General features: G+C 43.5%; 2 protein-coding genes across 2 annotated transcripts in view; one reads left to right on the top strand and one right to left on the bottom strand.

Annotated features, from left to right (window-relative positions):
- Nucleotides 1-477: 477 nt before the first annotated feature.
- On the top strand, nucleotides 478-1,232 carry LOC116387100 (distal membrane-arm assembly complex protein 1). The gene is made up of 2 exons (XM_031853894.1): nucleotides 478-910; nucleotides 987-1,232. The coding sequence occupies exons 1-2, from the start codon at nucleotides 685-687 to the stop codon at nucleotides 1,049-1,051; spliced, it is 291 nt and encodes a 96-aa protein (XP_031709754.1). The 5' UTR covers nucleotides 478-684; the 3' UTR covers nucleotides 1,052-1,232.
- Nucleotides 1,233-1,830: 598 nt separating this feature from the next.
- The window catches only part of snx13 (sorting nexin 13), a 21,708-nt gene continuing 9,481 nt past the window's right edge, over nucleotides 1,831-14,057 (bottom strand). Inside the window, exons 5-25 of the mRNA XM_031853893.1 lie at nucleotides 12,135-12,256; nucleotides 11,917-12,035; nucleotides 11,249-11,353; nucleotides 11,056-11,144; nucleotides 10,663-10,746; nucleotides 10,349-10,487; nucleotides 9,522-9,610; nucleotides 9,213-9,312; nucleotides 8,519-8,712; nucleotides 8,300-8,404; nucleotides 8,000-8,170; nucleotides 7,782-7,851; nucleotides 7,095-7,237; nucleotides 6,798-6,905; nucleotides 6,576-6,686; nucleotides 6,278-6,439; nucleotides 6,019-6,090; nucleotides 5,781-5,926; nucleotides 5,103-5,171; nucleotides 4,907-5,019; nucleotides 1,831-4,391 (exon numbers count right to left, since the gene is read on the bottom strand). Of these exons, the coding sequence (XP_031709753.1) occupies nucleotides 4,156-4,391; nucleotides 4,907-5,019; nucleotides 5,103-5,171; nucleotides 5,781-5,926; nucleotides 6,019-6,090; nucleotides 6,278-6,439; nucleotides 6,576-6,686; nucleotides 6,798-6,905; nucleotides 7,095-7,237; nucleotides 7,782-7,851; nucleotides 8,000-8,170; nucleotides 8,300-8,404; nucleotides 8,519-8,712; nucleotides 9,213-9,312; nucleotides 9,522-9,610; nucleotides 10,349-10,487; nucleotides 10,663-10,746; nucleotides 11,056-11,144; nucleotides 11,249-11,353; nucleotides 11,917-12,035; nucleotides 12,135-12,256 (2,547 nt within the window). The 3' untranslated portion in view covers nucleotides 1,831-4,155. The remainder of the gene's footprint in view (nucleotides 4,392-4,906; nucleotides 5,020-5,102; nucleotides 5,172-5,780; nucleotides 5,927-6,018; nucleotides 6,091-6,277; nucleotides 6,440-6,575; nucleotides 6,687-6,797; nucleotides 6,906-7,094; nucleotides 7,238-7,781; nucleotides 7,852-7,999; nucleotides 8,171-8,299; nucleotides 8,405-8,518; nucleotides 8,713-9,212; nucleotides 9,313-9,521; nucleotides 9,611-10,348; nucleotides 10,488-10,662; nucleotides 10,747-11,055; nucleotides 11,145-11,248; nucleotides 11,354-11,916; nucleotides 12,036-12,134; nucleotides 12,257-14,057) is intronic.

Below are 14,057 nucleotides of genomic sequence, written 5' to 3'. Positions count from 1 at the left end.
AAAAACAACCACAAAATACGATGCATTAGACACAGTAGACACTCTAGGATACTTGTCAAAAATTTCAGTTTGAATAAATATTAGGAAAATATATATATTTTTTTATGTGGTTGCGCCATCTGACATTTTTTAGCCTGTGAAGTTAAAAAAAATACTGTTAAAAACTATTTAAAACACTATGAAAAGTTGGTTCACACTTTAGACTTGTTTCACCACATTGTTTCAGACACAAAAATATGCATTAAATCCACTTTGAAGATAATTTAAAAAAAAATTACCTTTTTGGAAGCCTTATTTGTCAATGACCCGTATACATATTGATCCTCACGATCATAATTTGTGCAGCAGGTCCATGTATGCGTTTGCGTCAAAATACGCATTTACTTGTCCCGCCCTGAACGGATCACAGAAAAATTGACTGGCAACCTAGCGGGGAGAAATAAACAAACTTTTATTTTGAAAATTCAAGACAGGAAACACAAGGAACATAACCCGGAAGTTCTTTACAAATCTGATGATCTTCAGACAACTAGCATGATCAGGACCCAAGTTATACATTTGGTAGTGACTTTGAATTGTTTAAACGTATGAGGGCGATTTCGAGAAACGGAGTGTTTAATTTTTCCTCCATGTTTTCAGACGTCTCCATGCGTTTCTGAAAAGGAAGTCTGTTAGCATCAGCACATGTCCTGTAGTACAATGTCAACAGCACCAGAGGCTCCAACGGGAGGAGCAGACGCCCCCGTGTCAAAAACCAGCCAGCTGTTTAAGGGCTGCTGGAGCTGCCGGGTCATCTCCGGCGGCGGGTTGGTCCTGTCCGGAGCTTACGTGTACCATGCAGCCCGGGGAGTGATGCGACTAGGTGGACCCACCTCTATGGGGACAGTGGCGCAGATCACCTTTGCTGCTTGTAAGTTCTCCAATAACGTTACAGGTATGACATGGATTGTCGTCTTTTATATGCACAACCGTATTTTATCTTTCAGGTTTGGCTGCATGGGGAATTGTGATCATCGCTGACCCGGTAGGAAAAGCCCAGAGGAAGACGTGAAGGCCTCTCACGAGAGCATGAATACACTTTTATACTGGCTCTAACATGGACTACTAAGTTGTTTGTGGACAATATGACACCCAGTTAAAGAAGTGTGTACAGTGTGTGGGGTTGACCAAGGATCCTACAATGTTGGAAGCTATCGATTGGTTGAATTAAAGATCATATATTTAATCAAAAAGGCAATTTTATATCTCCGTCTTCATTGAAACGTTTTGCATAAAAACAAATTGTAATAGTTATTTCTTAGATGAATGCAGAAACGTTGTATCCATGCCAAGTAAAAAAAAAAAAAAAACTTTTGGAATCAGTATCAAGACTGATAATAGAAAATAAATATTTAAAACACAATTTAATTATCGAGTTATTGGAATTTTAAGCGTGCTAAACAAAGCTACAACTACAACATTAAGGGGAATGTATAATGCAAGTTAAGACATTTGCTTCGAGTCGTCCAGAGGTATTTAATGAATAATTTCTCTGTTTCTGCTCGGTGTCAACAGACTCCCGTTTTGCTCAACAAAAATATATCCGTGAATAGTAGAAAAGAGACCTGCTCTTACAAGATAAAAAGCAAACATCTAAATTAGACAGCGAGCAGATCATCGTATACTAGTTAGTGGTCTAATTATTGCCTTCTTTTTAGCTGCTACGTAAACTTCAGCCACATCAGAAGTGTTTCATTAAGCTCAGCACCGACACGGAACCTGCAAATCTATACGAATCACAAATGCATCACACAAAGGTACTGAAAACAGCAGAGCCCTGAGGGTGCGATAGTTTGTTATCTTTTATTAGTGTTATACTGATTGAGCACAATAGCTCACAAGGAAGAGTTTGATAAGCATGATGCAAGAAAACACCCTAAAGTCATTTTCAGTCGCATAAATTATCATGACATTCAGATTAATTTTTTTTTTTAGGTTAAAGAAAAATATGAAAATAGAGTCGACAGTACATTTAGGCACACTATTAACACATACTGTACACAGATATGCACAATTTTTCATAATCATAGATTCATAAATACTGGGGTTAAAAAAAAAGAAAAAAAAAAGCCAAGCCTTCCTGTATGGAGAGAAGTGCAGAAAGTTAGAAGTGACATCCTCCACCGTGGGAACAAAAATATTCACCTCCCAGTAAGCGAGGCTCCAGTTCACGTCCTCACTCAGCCAATCGGAGTCCACCGGGGCTGCTCAGTGCAAGCAAATCAACCGAAGCAGACGAGGGGCGCTCCATCCAGCGACTGCAGCAGAATGGGGCTCCGTCCAGCCCACGGCCCCCTCCCACAGTTGCTACCGTAAGTGCTCATTACAGGACGTGGGGCCCTCCAGCTGTCAGTTGATAACAAAGATCTGTTCACACTCAACAGAACAGGCTTGAATGCATAAAACGCCACGTACGAGTTAAAAAAAGAAAGAAGAAGCTGTTGTCTGAGGCGCCTCTGAACTAGTTCTAGCCCAATGAGCTAATCATCAGGCTGCTACACAGAAAACCCCGCTGCCGCTGCCCAACTGACACAAGATTCCGTACGAGTGGGCGAGGGATAAGTGTAAAATACCCCCCCAAACACCAAAAAACAAAACCCTCAGACTTATAAAACAAGTCTGTAAAATAAACATTGTACTTTTACAACAACGGAATGTTAAGTTGTTGGGATGAGAAGACATTTCTTGGGAAGCTTCTTTCATGTTTTCTACTATTAAAACAAGATGAATTACTTTTTTTTTTTTAAGTATACAATGATTCAAAATGCACATGCATTAAAGAAAAAACAAATATTGCACAAAATTAAAGACATTTTCTCTGAATAAAAGTGGATATATCTCCATATCGCCATTTTGATTTCCTTGTAACGTTCAGTCGAGTGAAGGGGAGCTACCTCTAGTGCGCCTCTTGGTCAGTATATACTGTATATAGTTTTAAGGCTGGTTCACTAGCTCACACTGGCAGTTTCTGACTGAAGAAGACTGCATCTTTGTGCTAAACACACGCTCACACACGACCATTCACACACAATTCTACATGAGCCAAATACGCTAGACCAGAGAGTACATTCTTTGATAGTGCGCTTGGACCGCCAGAGCCGAGCCTCCCACAGCTGTGTCCCCTCACAGCCTCGCCTTTTAGGGTTGTTCCAGGTCCACTTTGCATTCTCTTTCCTCATATGATTAAGGATATGAAGAACAACGTTCAGAGTATCCCAACACCAAACCAGTGCGCGCGCACACATATGGAACAGCATGAGCTTTGGTCATCACAGGTTATGACAGTAGCATTAAAGGGGCGGGGGGGGTGGATCTATTTGAGGATCATGGGTGGTACATCAGAGTCACACTTTGGAAAGACAAAAAAAAGAAACCGTCTCAAGAGAGGCATTGAGGCTGGAAAAGATGCAGACAATACAAATCTAAATCATCTCTTTCGACCCATATTTGTTCAGTCACATTTTAAAAACAGCGCCTTTAACCCAGTGCTATTGACATATTTGGTTGCTATGAACAAAAAAAGAAGAAGTGTGCAGCTTTTGCAGATAAGATGTCTACAGCATGAGGGTAAGTTGGACTACAGCTGAGTGGGCCGGGTCACTGAGATGGTAAGAGTGAACCGGCCAAAAGACAGAAGCGGGAAGGTAAGGCAAGGTGTGGGTCTATGCTATCTACTCCTGCAGTTTAAAAACAATACAGTATCTGTGGTCTGCTCTCTGGACCAGGAGAAAGCAGCATTGACTGGCCCAAGATAAAGCTAAACACAACTAAAAAGTCCAAAAAGGAGGAGGAAAATATCTAAACTAAAAGAAAAGACTGCCATGTCCAGTCTTGGTGCAAATTACAGGATTTGTGTTGCGCATTACTGTGTGTGTGTGTGTGTCACAGAGTGAGAGGAGGGCAGTGTGTGTGTTGTTCATCCTTCAATTCTGTCTTGACAGAAATAATCAGCTGGATAATTGGAGTGTTCTCACTGAAAATAGTGTGTGAGGGAAGTGGAAGGGCAGAAATCACACACACATACCTCAACGTTCACATCAAGCCCCCCCCCACTCTCAGCTCTCAAGTCTGTGTGTGTCTAGTCGGCCCATGTCCCGTTGCCTCTGTCCTCTCCTGTCACCTCTTGAGGGACGAGGATTTGAGTTTCTGGCCGTATCTGTGGATGCGTGGCGAGCGGGAGTGCAGCTTGACGAAGAGCTCGGGGAATTTGTACTGGGGGAACATCGTCTCCAAGAAGCCCTCCAGGAAAACGTAGACCAGCCGGCGGTTCATGGGTTGGTACTGAAACATGTCGAAGACGCGGAGTATGCCTTTTCTCGTGGTGTCCGCTCCGATGATGTGCTTCAGCTCGTCTGAGGTCGGGAGAGAAATACAGCGGTCAGGAGCGAGCACAAACTCTCAAGGAGGAAGGGGGAAATGAAAAGAAGGATCCTTTTCTGTGTTGAGCTCACAGCAGTGCGGTACTTGGGCTGACCTGAGGAGTGTTTATGTCACTTAATTGCCCCTTTAATGTGGCATTAGGTAAGAATGAGGCATGGAACTGTTTAGTTAGATAACAGAGACATGACACGAAAGGAAAATTGAAGTGAGCAAACATCTTTTACAAAATCAAAGGTGAAAGGGACAGACGAAAGACAGTTGCTTGAAAAGACACAATAGGCTTAATATAGATGGAAAAAGAGCACAGCGCTCGTGTGTGTGTGTGTGTGAGAGAGAGAGAGAGAGAGAGAGAGAGAGAGTGACAGAGTAAAGTTACTACTCTGGTCTTTCTTCATCAATTATATTGCATGTTTTCCAACAGTATGTTTCAGTAGATGAGAGTCCCAAATGGGGCTGGGGGATAACTAGATAAAGTGTGTGTTTTTACCCGGCATGATGCCCAGCAGACTGGTCTTGGCAGCTATTCGTGTCCTCATGCGGATGCTCTTGTCCCTGCTGGGTGGCGTCTCAGCCAGCATACCATTGGGCCAGTAGGAATCCCTAAACGGAGACACAGCCACTAAGGGTCATTCATAATTCTTCTGACCAATCAGTTATTTCAAATAAAAACATGAGGGGGTTACCTGAACTTCTTGACGTAGTCTGCAACCTGCTCAGGTGAGGTCAAGTAGTCCACATGGTCCACTATTTTCCTACAGAGACAAAGGAAAGATGATTCAGGTGGTGCTCCGTGTGACGCTTCACTGCCCTTTACTCTGCGTACCAGAGAGACTGTCTGAGGCTCTGAACACGTGTGTACTTGTGTTCAGTTTAGCTGTGTGCAAACATCCTGTGATCTGTGAACTTTAACACCATGATGCTGTTTTCTCAGGTGGAACTGGTTCTGCAATGGCGTTTGTGCATCTTAGGCCATGAGGTGTTCGTCTGAAAGTCTGTATTTTGGTTAATATATGTAACCAACCCAGTCATCACATTTCACATCACCAACACAGCTCAACTCACTGGAAATATGATGGCGATCCCAGTATCAGTTATGTGAAAAACCTGGATGAGATATCACCTGGGACATAAAGATCATCCTGAGGAAAATACTTCCAGTTCACCATCGTTCTAAAACTAAATAAAGTTCTGCTAACAGGTCTGGTTGAGTCTGGGATCATTTATAGACATGTTTTGGTGGGTGCAGAAGATTATATACATTAATAAAACATTTCTGACTAGTCTGCCATATACGTATATATATTTTTTCCATCGGTCTGTGTACTTCTGTCAGTCTGCTCCGTGTATTTTGTGTCTCTGACCTGTTGATGGTGTCTCCATACGTGGCCCTGATGAGCTGCTGCAGCAGGTTCTTAATGTTCCTGCGCAGCCACTGGTTTTTCTCCTTGAGGTCAAATACTTCATCCATCAGCAGCAGCATTACCCTCAGTGGGATGTTATCATCCACCTAGATACACATATAAACATATGAATGACCATTTAAATATATTTAAAAAAACAAGGAAATGAAAGACGGAAAACAAACCCAACATGACTCACGTTGTCATCAAGCTGAGCAGAAACCCGACAGTGTTCAGGGTCGATGTCAGACTTGGGGAGGAGTGGAGGCACCTGGAAAAAAGAGGAGACATCAGACCCATTTCACATTGTATTTGAAGATTATCAGCCATCAAACAGAAGATTACGGAAAATATATTCTGATGATGTCAACCACAAAAAAAAAAGAAGAACAAAACAGTAAATTGCTTTGCTTTCCTGTATTAGGATGCACAGTACTTGCTCCATGTGATGGTGTTACCTTGAGAATGGACTGTTTAATGTCCTGACCCAGTCTTTCTGACATGCGGCCCATGTTATCAGAGACCTTGATCATGCCTTCAGCCAGACTGTCTGGCAGGCCCTTCACCGCGTTGGACACATTTCTCATGGAGCTCCTCAGAGGATTTACAAATGTGTCTATCTGATGGGGGAATAAAACGAGGAGAAAATCTACTTTAGAAAATCAGCCACTCATATCTCTGTGATTACATAAATGAGTATAAAATCTTGACTACATATACAATAATTCTGCAGCAAGTTAGTAGTAAATAAATGACCTTGCGTGCAAACTCTCCCTTTCCCTTGTTGTAGGCCTTGTTCTCTAGGAAGTCATATACATAAGGAATCAGCGTTGGACAGCCCTTCACCATCTCTGGGTTTAGCAGCAACTGACACACACACACACACACACACACACACACACATACAAAAGTTACTGATATACACTCAACAAAATGATGTGAGACAACAAAGGCAACACTAGGATGTGAAACAGTTACCTGGAGGTACGCATTGAGGTCTTTTTTTCTCTTCTCCAAGAAGTCTCTGTCCATGTTGTTGAAGGTCTTCTTCCCTGGCAGCTTGAGGATCGGCGCCAGGTTCTCACACTAAAACAGAATATATGCATCACTCAGAGGGAGACAACAGACTTCATGAGATGTTGCCGACTGAAGAACTGGTACACAAACACCATATATCTCTCTCACACACACACACACACACACACACACACACACACACACACACACACACACACACACACACACACACACACACACACACACACACACACACACCTGTTCAGTGATCCTCATATGGAAGTCGTGGAAGTCAGAGTAGCGGCGATAGGTCTTCCAGCAGTCCTCACTGCCGTCATGGCTGCGTCTGAACACGGTGATGGCGTACAGCGCGTAGGTCTTACCGTGGTCGTTGCACACCCCTGCAGCACCCCAGAAGCCGGGGAGACAAGCGTCAGCTACGGCGCCAGGATATACATCCAAAATGGGAATGGAGGACGAGGGGGTAGATAAAAGCGGAAAAGAAAGAATGTGCAGGTTCGGAAATGTGACGGAATGACAGGAAAGGTAAGGGAGGGGGGAGGAGGAAGGAAAAAGGAAGAACAGAAAAAACAGTGAAGGTGATAAAACGAAAGAAATAAAGAATACTGGAACAGTATGAAGTGACAAAGAAGACGATGAATGGAGCTCGGAAATAAAAAGTTCAAAGAGGGACCAACAGGGGCTAACATATATACACACACACACAATATACACAACAAATTCACACACACTGAACATAAACAGTTACAACAACCAAACACCAAGTGCGTACACAAGTTGCCAGAATCTAACATAAACTCTTAAAAGTTTTATTCGCAACCCTTTGCTTGTGAACATGAAGCAAAAAGTGCCGGAGTGATTTAAACACTCCGCCCTACACTTTTAGACGAGTGTATACGACTGTGTGTGTGTGTGTGTGTGTACCTGTGTCAGAGATGAAGGCATGTAGGTGCATAGTTTCATCATGGCAGGAGTTGGACAAGTCGTCCAAAGACTGAAATCACAAGAAACAAGTCATCATTTAACGATGTAGTTTGCCAACAACAACGCTGTGGAAGATGGGTGACAAAAACAATGCCGGGCACGTCTCCATATCAGGATTTTTTTTCTGAGCCCCGCATCGGGAAGTGACGGAGACTTACTAGGTTTATGCTTCCTGTGGGAGAGCCATTGAAGGATTCTCCTTCGCCGTCATCAGACCCCCGGTAGCTCGGCTCTTTCAACATGTCCAACTCTGCTAGCATGCGGACATAGAGAGGACTCTGCTTGAAGGAGGGGTAGTAGCGCTCATCACGTAGCATCATGTCATGCACCTGGGACAAATGTGTGTGAAATAGTTTGTCAACACTAAAAGCTTTGCAAATAAGAAGATATATAATCTCTCAGAGTTATGGCATGATTCATAAAATCGCCTCATACACAGATAGAAAGAGATTCAGTACATTTCTCTGGATTTCATCAAATATCTCTGGCGTGGGGTCGTCATTCTGTAGCTTCTCCCCTAGTGTTGTTACAGATGCTTCGTCCACCTGCACCCTGGGAGACGCCTGTCCGCAAAGAAAACAGGTGAAGATTGATTGCCGTTAAGATACTTTCTCAAAATACTCGACTACACAAGCTAAAGAAAACAGTTGGGGAAACACTCATGTGATCCCTCCCACCTTGTCTGAGAGGTATTGTTCGAAGACGCCCAGTGCAGCAGCCTTCAGCAGCCCCTTGGTGGCGCTGGGCTGCTTCTTGCCGTCGGTCTGCCAGCCCTGCATGGCCTCCAGCTGCTGCTGCGCCGTCACCCTGTAGCCCTCCACGGTGAGCCAGAAGAACAGCTCTGCCTGGGCCCCCGCTGCCTGCATGAAGTCTGGATCAACAGACACACAAGAGTTGGTGTCCGTCTGTCGTCGCACTTTGGTTGCAAATGCATGCACAGTAAGGAGGCCGGTGCCTTTAACGTTTAGCACTTTTGGCTGCTTGTCCTGCTGCTGCATCTACTGTTACACTCTTAGTTAACGCTTTTGATATGATGACGGAATAACAAATGACGGCGATGATGTCTAGGCTGTTGGCTCTCGCTCATTTTCCACACCAGATCTGACACAACTTGGCTCGACTCCTAGTTCGCACACATAAACACACACTGTAAAGTGGAGCGACCTTTAAAGTCTCTGACGAGGTCATTTGGGACTGAAAAGGAGTGCGCCTAACATGACAGGTTTGGGTTATAAATGCTGGAGAAAATGGAATAAGTTATGGATTATCAAGATGATTGACAGAAATGTTCAGGATTAAGGCCTTGGGATAACCACAGTGACGTTTTGGCATCCGTGGTTCGTGTGATGATACATTTCCAGTTCCAATTACCCATGAAGAACTGCAGGGCTATGTTGTGGATGAGGATGTGATCCAGCGGGATTACACACAGCTTGCCAAAATTGGCTGCCAGCTTCAAGGCATCCACCTCCTACAAGACACAGGAAAAAGGAAAAGTAAAGACTGAAACACAAAGCAGAAAAGATAAAACTCTCTTCTTCATCTGTCTGACTCCAAAAAGATAAAACTGACTTTGAGCATTTGCAGGTGGGACTTGCAGACAATGTTTTACCATCACACCAACAACAAGTGATGTATGTTTAAGTGTAAGCACTATACAGCAGCGCTGCAGTCTCTCACCTTGCCAGAGTGTAGTCTCTGGATCCTGGTCTCACACACCTTCTTCACAAACAGAAGACTGTTGATCTGGTTCTTGATCACATTGATGTCTGAAGGACAGAGAAACAGAGACATCAAGGGAGGAGATGAAAGCAGTGCATATATTAAGCCACGTTTTACATTTGTGTCTTCCTATTCTCGTGGCAAATTAAGCTCCTTTCACACATGCACTGCCACCCCGGAAATGATCCAGACATTACCCAGAGGAGCTGTATGTGCCAACGCAAATCTCTGAATCTTTTCAACCAAACATTAAACTGACTTAGCATGCCAGCTCCCGATTGCAAAGTCTGTGTAGTGGCCAATGTGTGAATAGAGCCACTAATTGTCCCGAGAATGACACAGCGAGCCAGTGGGCTCGTTGATGACATTTCTATCACAGCAAGAAGAGGAGTAATTTACACAAAGACGCCACCGAAAAAAGTCTAACTGGAGAGACGACGAGATCAGGGAGCTGTAAAGGCCGACGCTGAAACAGTCCTACAAATTAAAGGAACAGCAAAATACTCTGTTTAAGAACAAATCACGAGCCGGCTAAGTGACTGAAGCCTTTTTGGGTCACGTCCTGCCCCGGGCACGCTCTACCCAGGTGCCATTCCTCGCCTGAACCAAACTGAGTATTTCCAGTAGGTGAGACCGCATCTGACACGGACAATCTCCTGCTGTGTGCTACACGTGTGAAAGGGCAACTCTGGATAATGTCTGGACCCGATTCTCCGGACCATATCCATGCTTTGGATTCACGTGTGCATGCGTCGGTATATCAGTGTGAAAAAGTGAGTGCCCACCATCTCCGGCAGTGTCCAGAGAGCGGAGGAACTGCAGCTCCTCTAGCACCTTGTCCTTGACGGCCTCCAGCTCAGCAGGCCGGTCTGTGAGCTTCAGGATGTTCATGAAGGCTTCATAGTTACAGCTGGAGTCCTGGATCTATACAAAATCACATCCATTTGTATGTCCTCAACATACTGTACACAACCAATGCAGTTTCTGACCCATTTCATTGACTTTCTTAGTTGTTACTTGGATAGTTTTTATATTATTTGCACAAAAAGATAGAATAATGGCTAATAGGTAGGAGGTATGGATGTGTGTCAACTCTTACCATCCAGATGACAAACTGGTTGATGTAGTCTGGGTCGCTAAGCTGGTTGATCAGAGGAAGGAGGACACCACGCGCCAGCACCTCCTTAAATAAAAACCATCACAGGGCATTTCTTAGGTTAACGCTCAACAGTTTACACTAGAAGCATGCCGTCACATGGTCTAGTAGGGCAGTGTAGTTTATTCAGGAACCTGTTGTTGGCAGCCAAAGTGGGAGCATTTTGCCGGCGGCTCCACCGTGATAAATTAACAACACAGGTTGTACAACATATCGTGTGACTGAATGTGTGACTTTGCGCCTCATATTCGCATCTAAGACCAGTGAAGTCACGCGTGTTGTGATCGTTTGACAGACTGGGCAAGCGAGAGTTCGTGATTGTTTGTGTGCACTCACCCGTAGGAAGTATCTCATGTTCTTGTTGTGGAAATCTCCAGGAGGTAGTAACAGATACAGAAGCAACTCACACAAGTCCCGAAGAAAACCTGCCACACACACACACACACACACACACACACACACACACGTTTGTGTGAAGAGTTCTTCAGGGAAGTGTGAACTGAAAGGCACTTTACAAAAGTGTGTTTACCTTCTTCATCTTTGAGTGAAGTGCACACTACGTCTCGACAAATCTTCCTTTCCATCTCCACCTCGGCCTCAAAGAAGGAGTCCACCAGCTCCTCTGTTATGTCCCCTGTTCAAACATCACTCTTCGTCATTATCACCATTAATGCCTGAACTTTCATCATCTGACTTCGTCTTCGTGGAAGAATTTTTCTGCAGCACAATTGTAATCAAATCTTATAATGTAGAGGATCAAAAAAAACACAGAATGAAGGATTACTGAAAATGATCATTCGTATATATCAATTACTCACCCGCGTTAACTTAAATTAGATTATTAACAAAACTCAAAAAACAGTGACAACTAAATGGAGGCTCATATCAAAACATCCGTTTACAAACTCACACAACTCGTGCACGTCACATATATCCACGTCACATATATCCGGTTGTATACTTCTTCCGAAACACATGCATTTAAGATAAGAGAGTAAAACAGACGATAGGCCCGCTACTCGTCCAGCCTGCGCAAGCGTGAGACTTCTTCTGCAGAAGCGTTTTCAATGGTTGGTTTTCAGCAAAAATGCACGAGTTTGGACAGCCGTGAACACCCGAATGGATGAACGAGACTTGGATTATTCTGCAAGAATTGTGCGAGTGAGAAAGAAGGTGCGTATGAATGCGTGTGCTCACTTTGCTTGTCCTCTTTGTCAGAGAGGCGATCCTGGGCTTTTCTAAAGACACGCAAATGGGTGGCAAAGTCGTCCACCAGGCGAGTGGTGAAGTAAGGCTGCCAGTCCACTTCTTTGGACCTTTGAAAATAAACACACAGGAATAATGTAAAATAAATACACAACATTTGGTTTGTATAAAACACTCAATATCAAGACAGAGAGAAGTGTTTCTTGTACCGTGTAGAGAACTGGACAAGGGCATTCTGCAGCGTCTGCCTGATCTCCAATAAGAAGGACTCATCCTCGCTCAGAGTGTAGTACCAGTACTGGATGTAGTCTCTCAGAGCAAACTGGATCACCTACAGCGGCAAAGAAGTATGGAGGAGGGAAATAGAAAATACATTTAGTGAAAACAACCCAACGAGCTGGAGATAGAGTGCGAGCGAGATTGGTAAATCTTTTTTTTAAAAGAATTAAATCTTTTTATTGTCAGTGTCTGGTATTAACTGATTACTGGACTATTAGGTCCTAGGAAACCTTGTTAAATCATACAGTAGAGATACAGCTCAGTAGTATTATTAAATCAAGCAAACACTGTCTACTGCGCTACTATCTGAGCTGCAGAGGGGGGGAGGATTTTGTTATGACGGGTTTTTTTGTGCAAATGAGAAAAGAGACAAAAGGAAAATGTGCCAGAAAAATCAATACCATCGATGTCTCTTAGAGAGCATGATGCAGGTTTACATGATGTCACACTTAGCTAAAGATCTCAAGGTTCACATGCCGCTGAAATGATTAGTGTGCATTCCCAGGAAGGAAGGGGAGAACAGAGCTCACCATAGTAGAGCCGTCAGTGTCATCTGACCATCAACAAACTGCTGTGTCTGCACTTAACTCGGCCAGCCACGCTGCTTTACGTTGTGTTGTAACCACAGGATCGGGTGGAAAGACACTGAGACTACCAGACAAAAGCCAGGAGTCTCATCTTGCCCGTCTGCAATGCTGACGGACAGCCTCATCATCATTTAGAGGACCCATTTACGAATGTGTTACGAATGTTTACGAAAGAGATTCTGAGTCAATTACCAGCAGAGTCACCGCCAGAGAGTAAAAGCAACAGCACAGAAACCTTCACTTCCACTTTCTGTTAGGAAAGTTTGTCAGGTTTTTATCTGGACAGCATGTCTGATGAGATTATAGAAGGCTACATAAGAACGGCATCATCTGCTGACATGATGTAAGCAACCTTAAATACATTTAAATATTGTTTTGTAGACTAAAGCCGTTTATTTATTATTAAATTAATACAAACTTGTGGTGGTCACGTCAGTATGTGGTCCACTGCTTGTTAAGACAGCAACAAGTGTGAAGATAAAAAAGATAAATAGAAGCAGAGCTGAAATTCATTCAGTGTTAAGTCAAGATGGGGAATGTGTGCAAGTGACATTTGTTGGTAGTACCCATTATAATTTAATAAAGCTATTATTTCATTTAGTTATTCGTCATATTTCTTCCAGAGCTTTTGGCCGATTATATTCTTATTTGATGGAACAACAGCCAGCAACAATTAGCTGACAGACTTCCTGCTCAAGGACCGCTGAGGCTTTATGCACACACTGTTCGACAGAGCATATATAACTTCCACCTACTTCCTGCCTCGAGGCCGTGAAGTTGCTGACCTAGGCCGGCTGATGGGTGAGCGACTTAAGTGGGCCAGTGTCCAAAATGTCTGGAGTGCTAGTATTTGTTAGTCATAAGCCTGTTATCTTCTGTTGTGCAGAAGATAACACTCAGCTATGTCACACTCAGCTATGTCACCTCAGAAGTGGACAGAGGGACAAAGGATAATACTCAATTTCATGGAGAATCCTATGTGATGACATTCATGAGCCGTGACAATTGTAATTTATGCTACAAAAGGTAGAATTTACTGCAGGTTTATTGTATTAGAATGCAATAGTTTTAGCTAAGTGTAGCGATACCATACGAGGGTAGATAAACACAAAAAAGAATGTAGAAAAATCATTAATAACACAGAACATTGGTCATATAGTAATCTTGATACTTGACCATTCTGACTGTCAAAGGTGCAATCATGTTGCTGGTGAAGCTTACACACACACACACACACACACACACACACACACACACACACACACA

The sequence above is a fragment of the Anarrhichthys ocellatus genome, unplaced genomic scaffold, assembly GCF_004355925.1.
Source record: "Anarrhichthys ocellatus isolate YVR2014 unplaced genomic scaffold, GSC_Weel_1.0 scaffold14, whole genome shotgun sequence".
Lineage (NCBI taxonomy): Eukaryota > Metazoa > Chordata > Actinopteri > Perciformes > Anarhichadidae > Anarrhichthys > Anarrhichthys ocellatus.
Note: the sequence above shows the minus strand (reverse complement) of the source record. Positions and strands in the feature narration are given on the sequence as shown.

Coding starts and splice junctions, on each gene's coding strand:
- LOC116387100 (XM_031853894.1), top strand. CDS start 685: ATGTCCTGTAGTACAATGTCAACAGCACCAGAGGCTCCAACGGGAGGA. Junction 911..986: donor GCAGATCACCTTTGCTGCTT/GTAAGTTCTCCA, acceptor TTTATCTTTCAG/GTTTGGCTGCATGGGGAATT.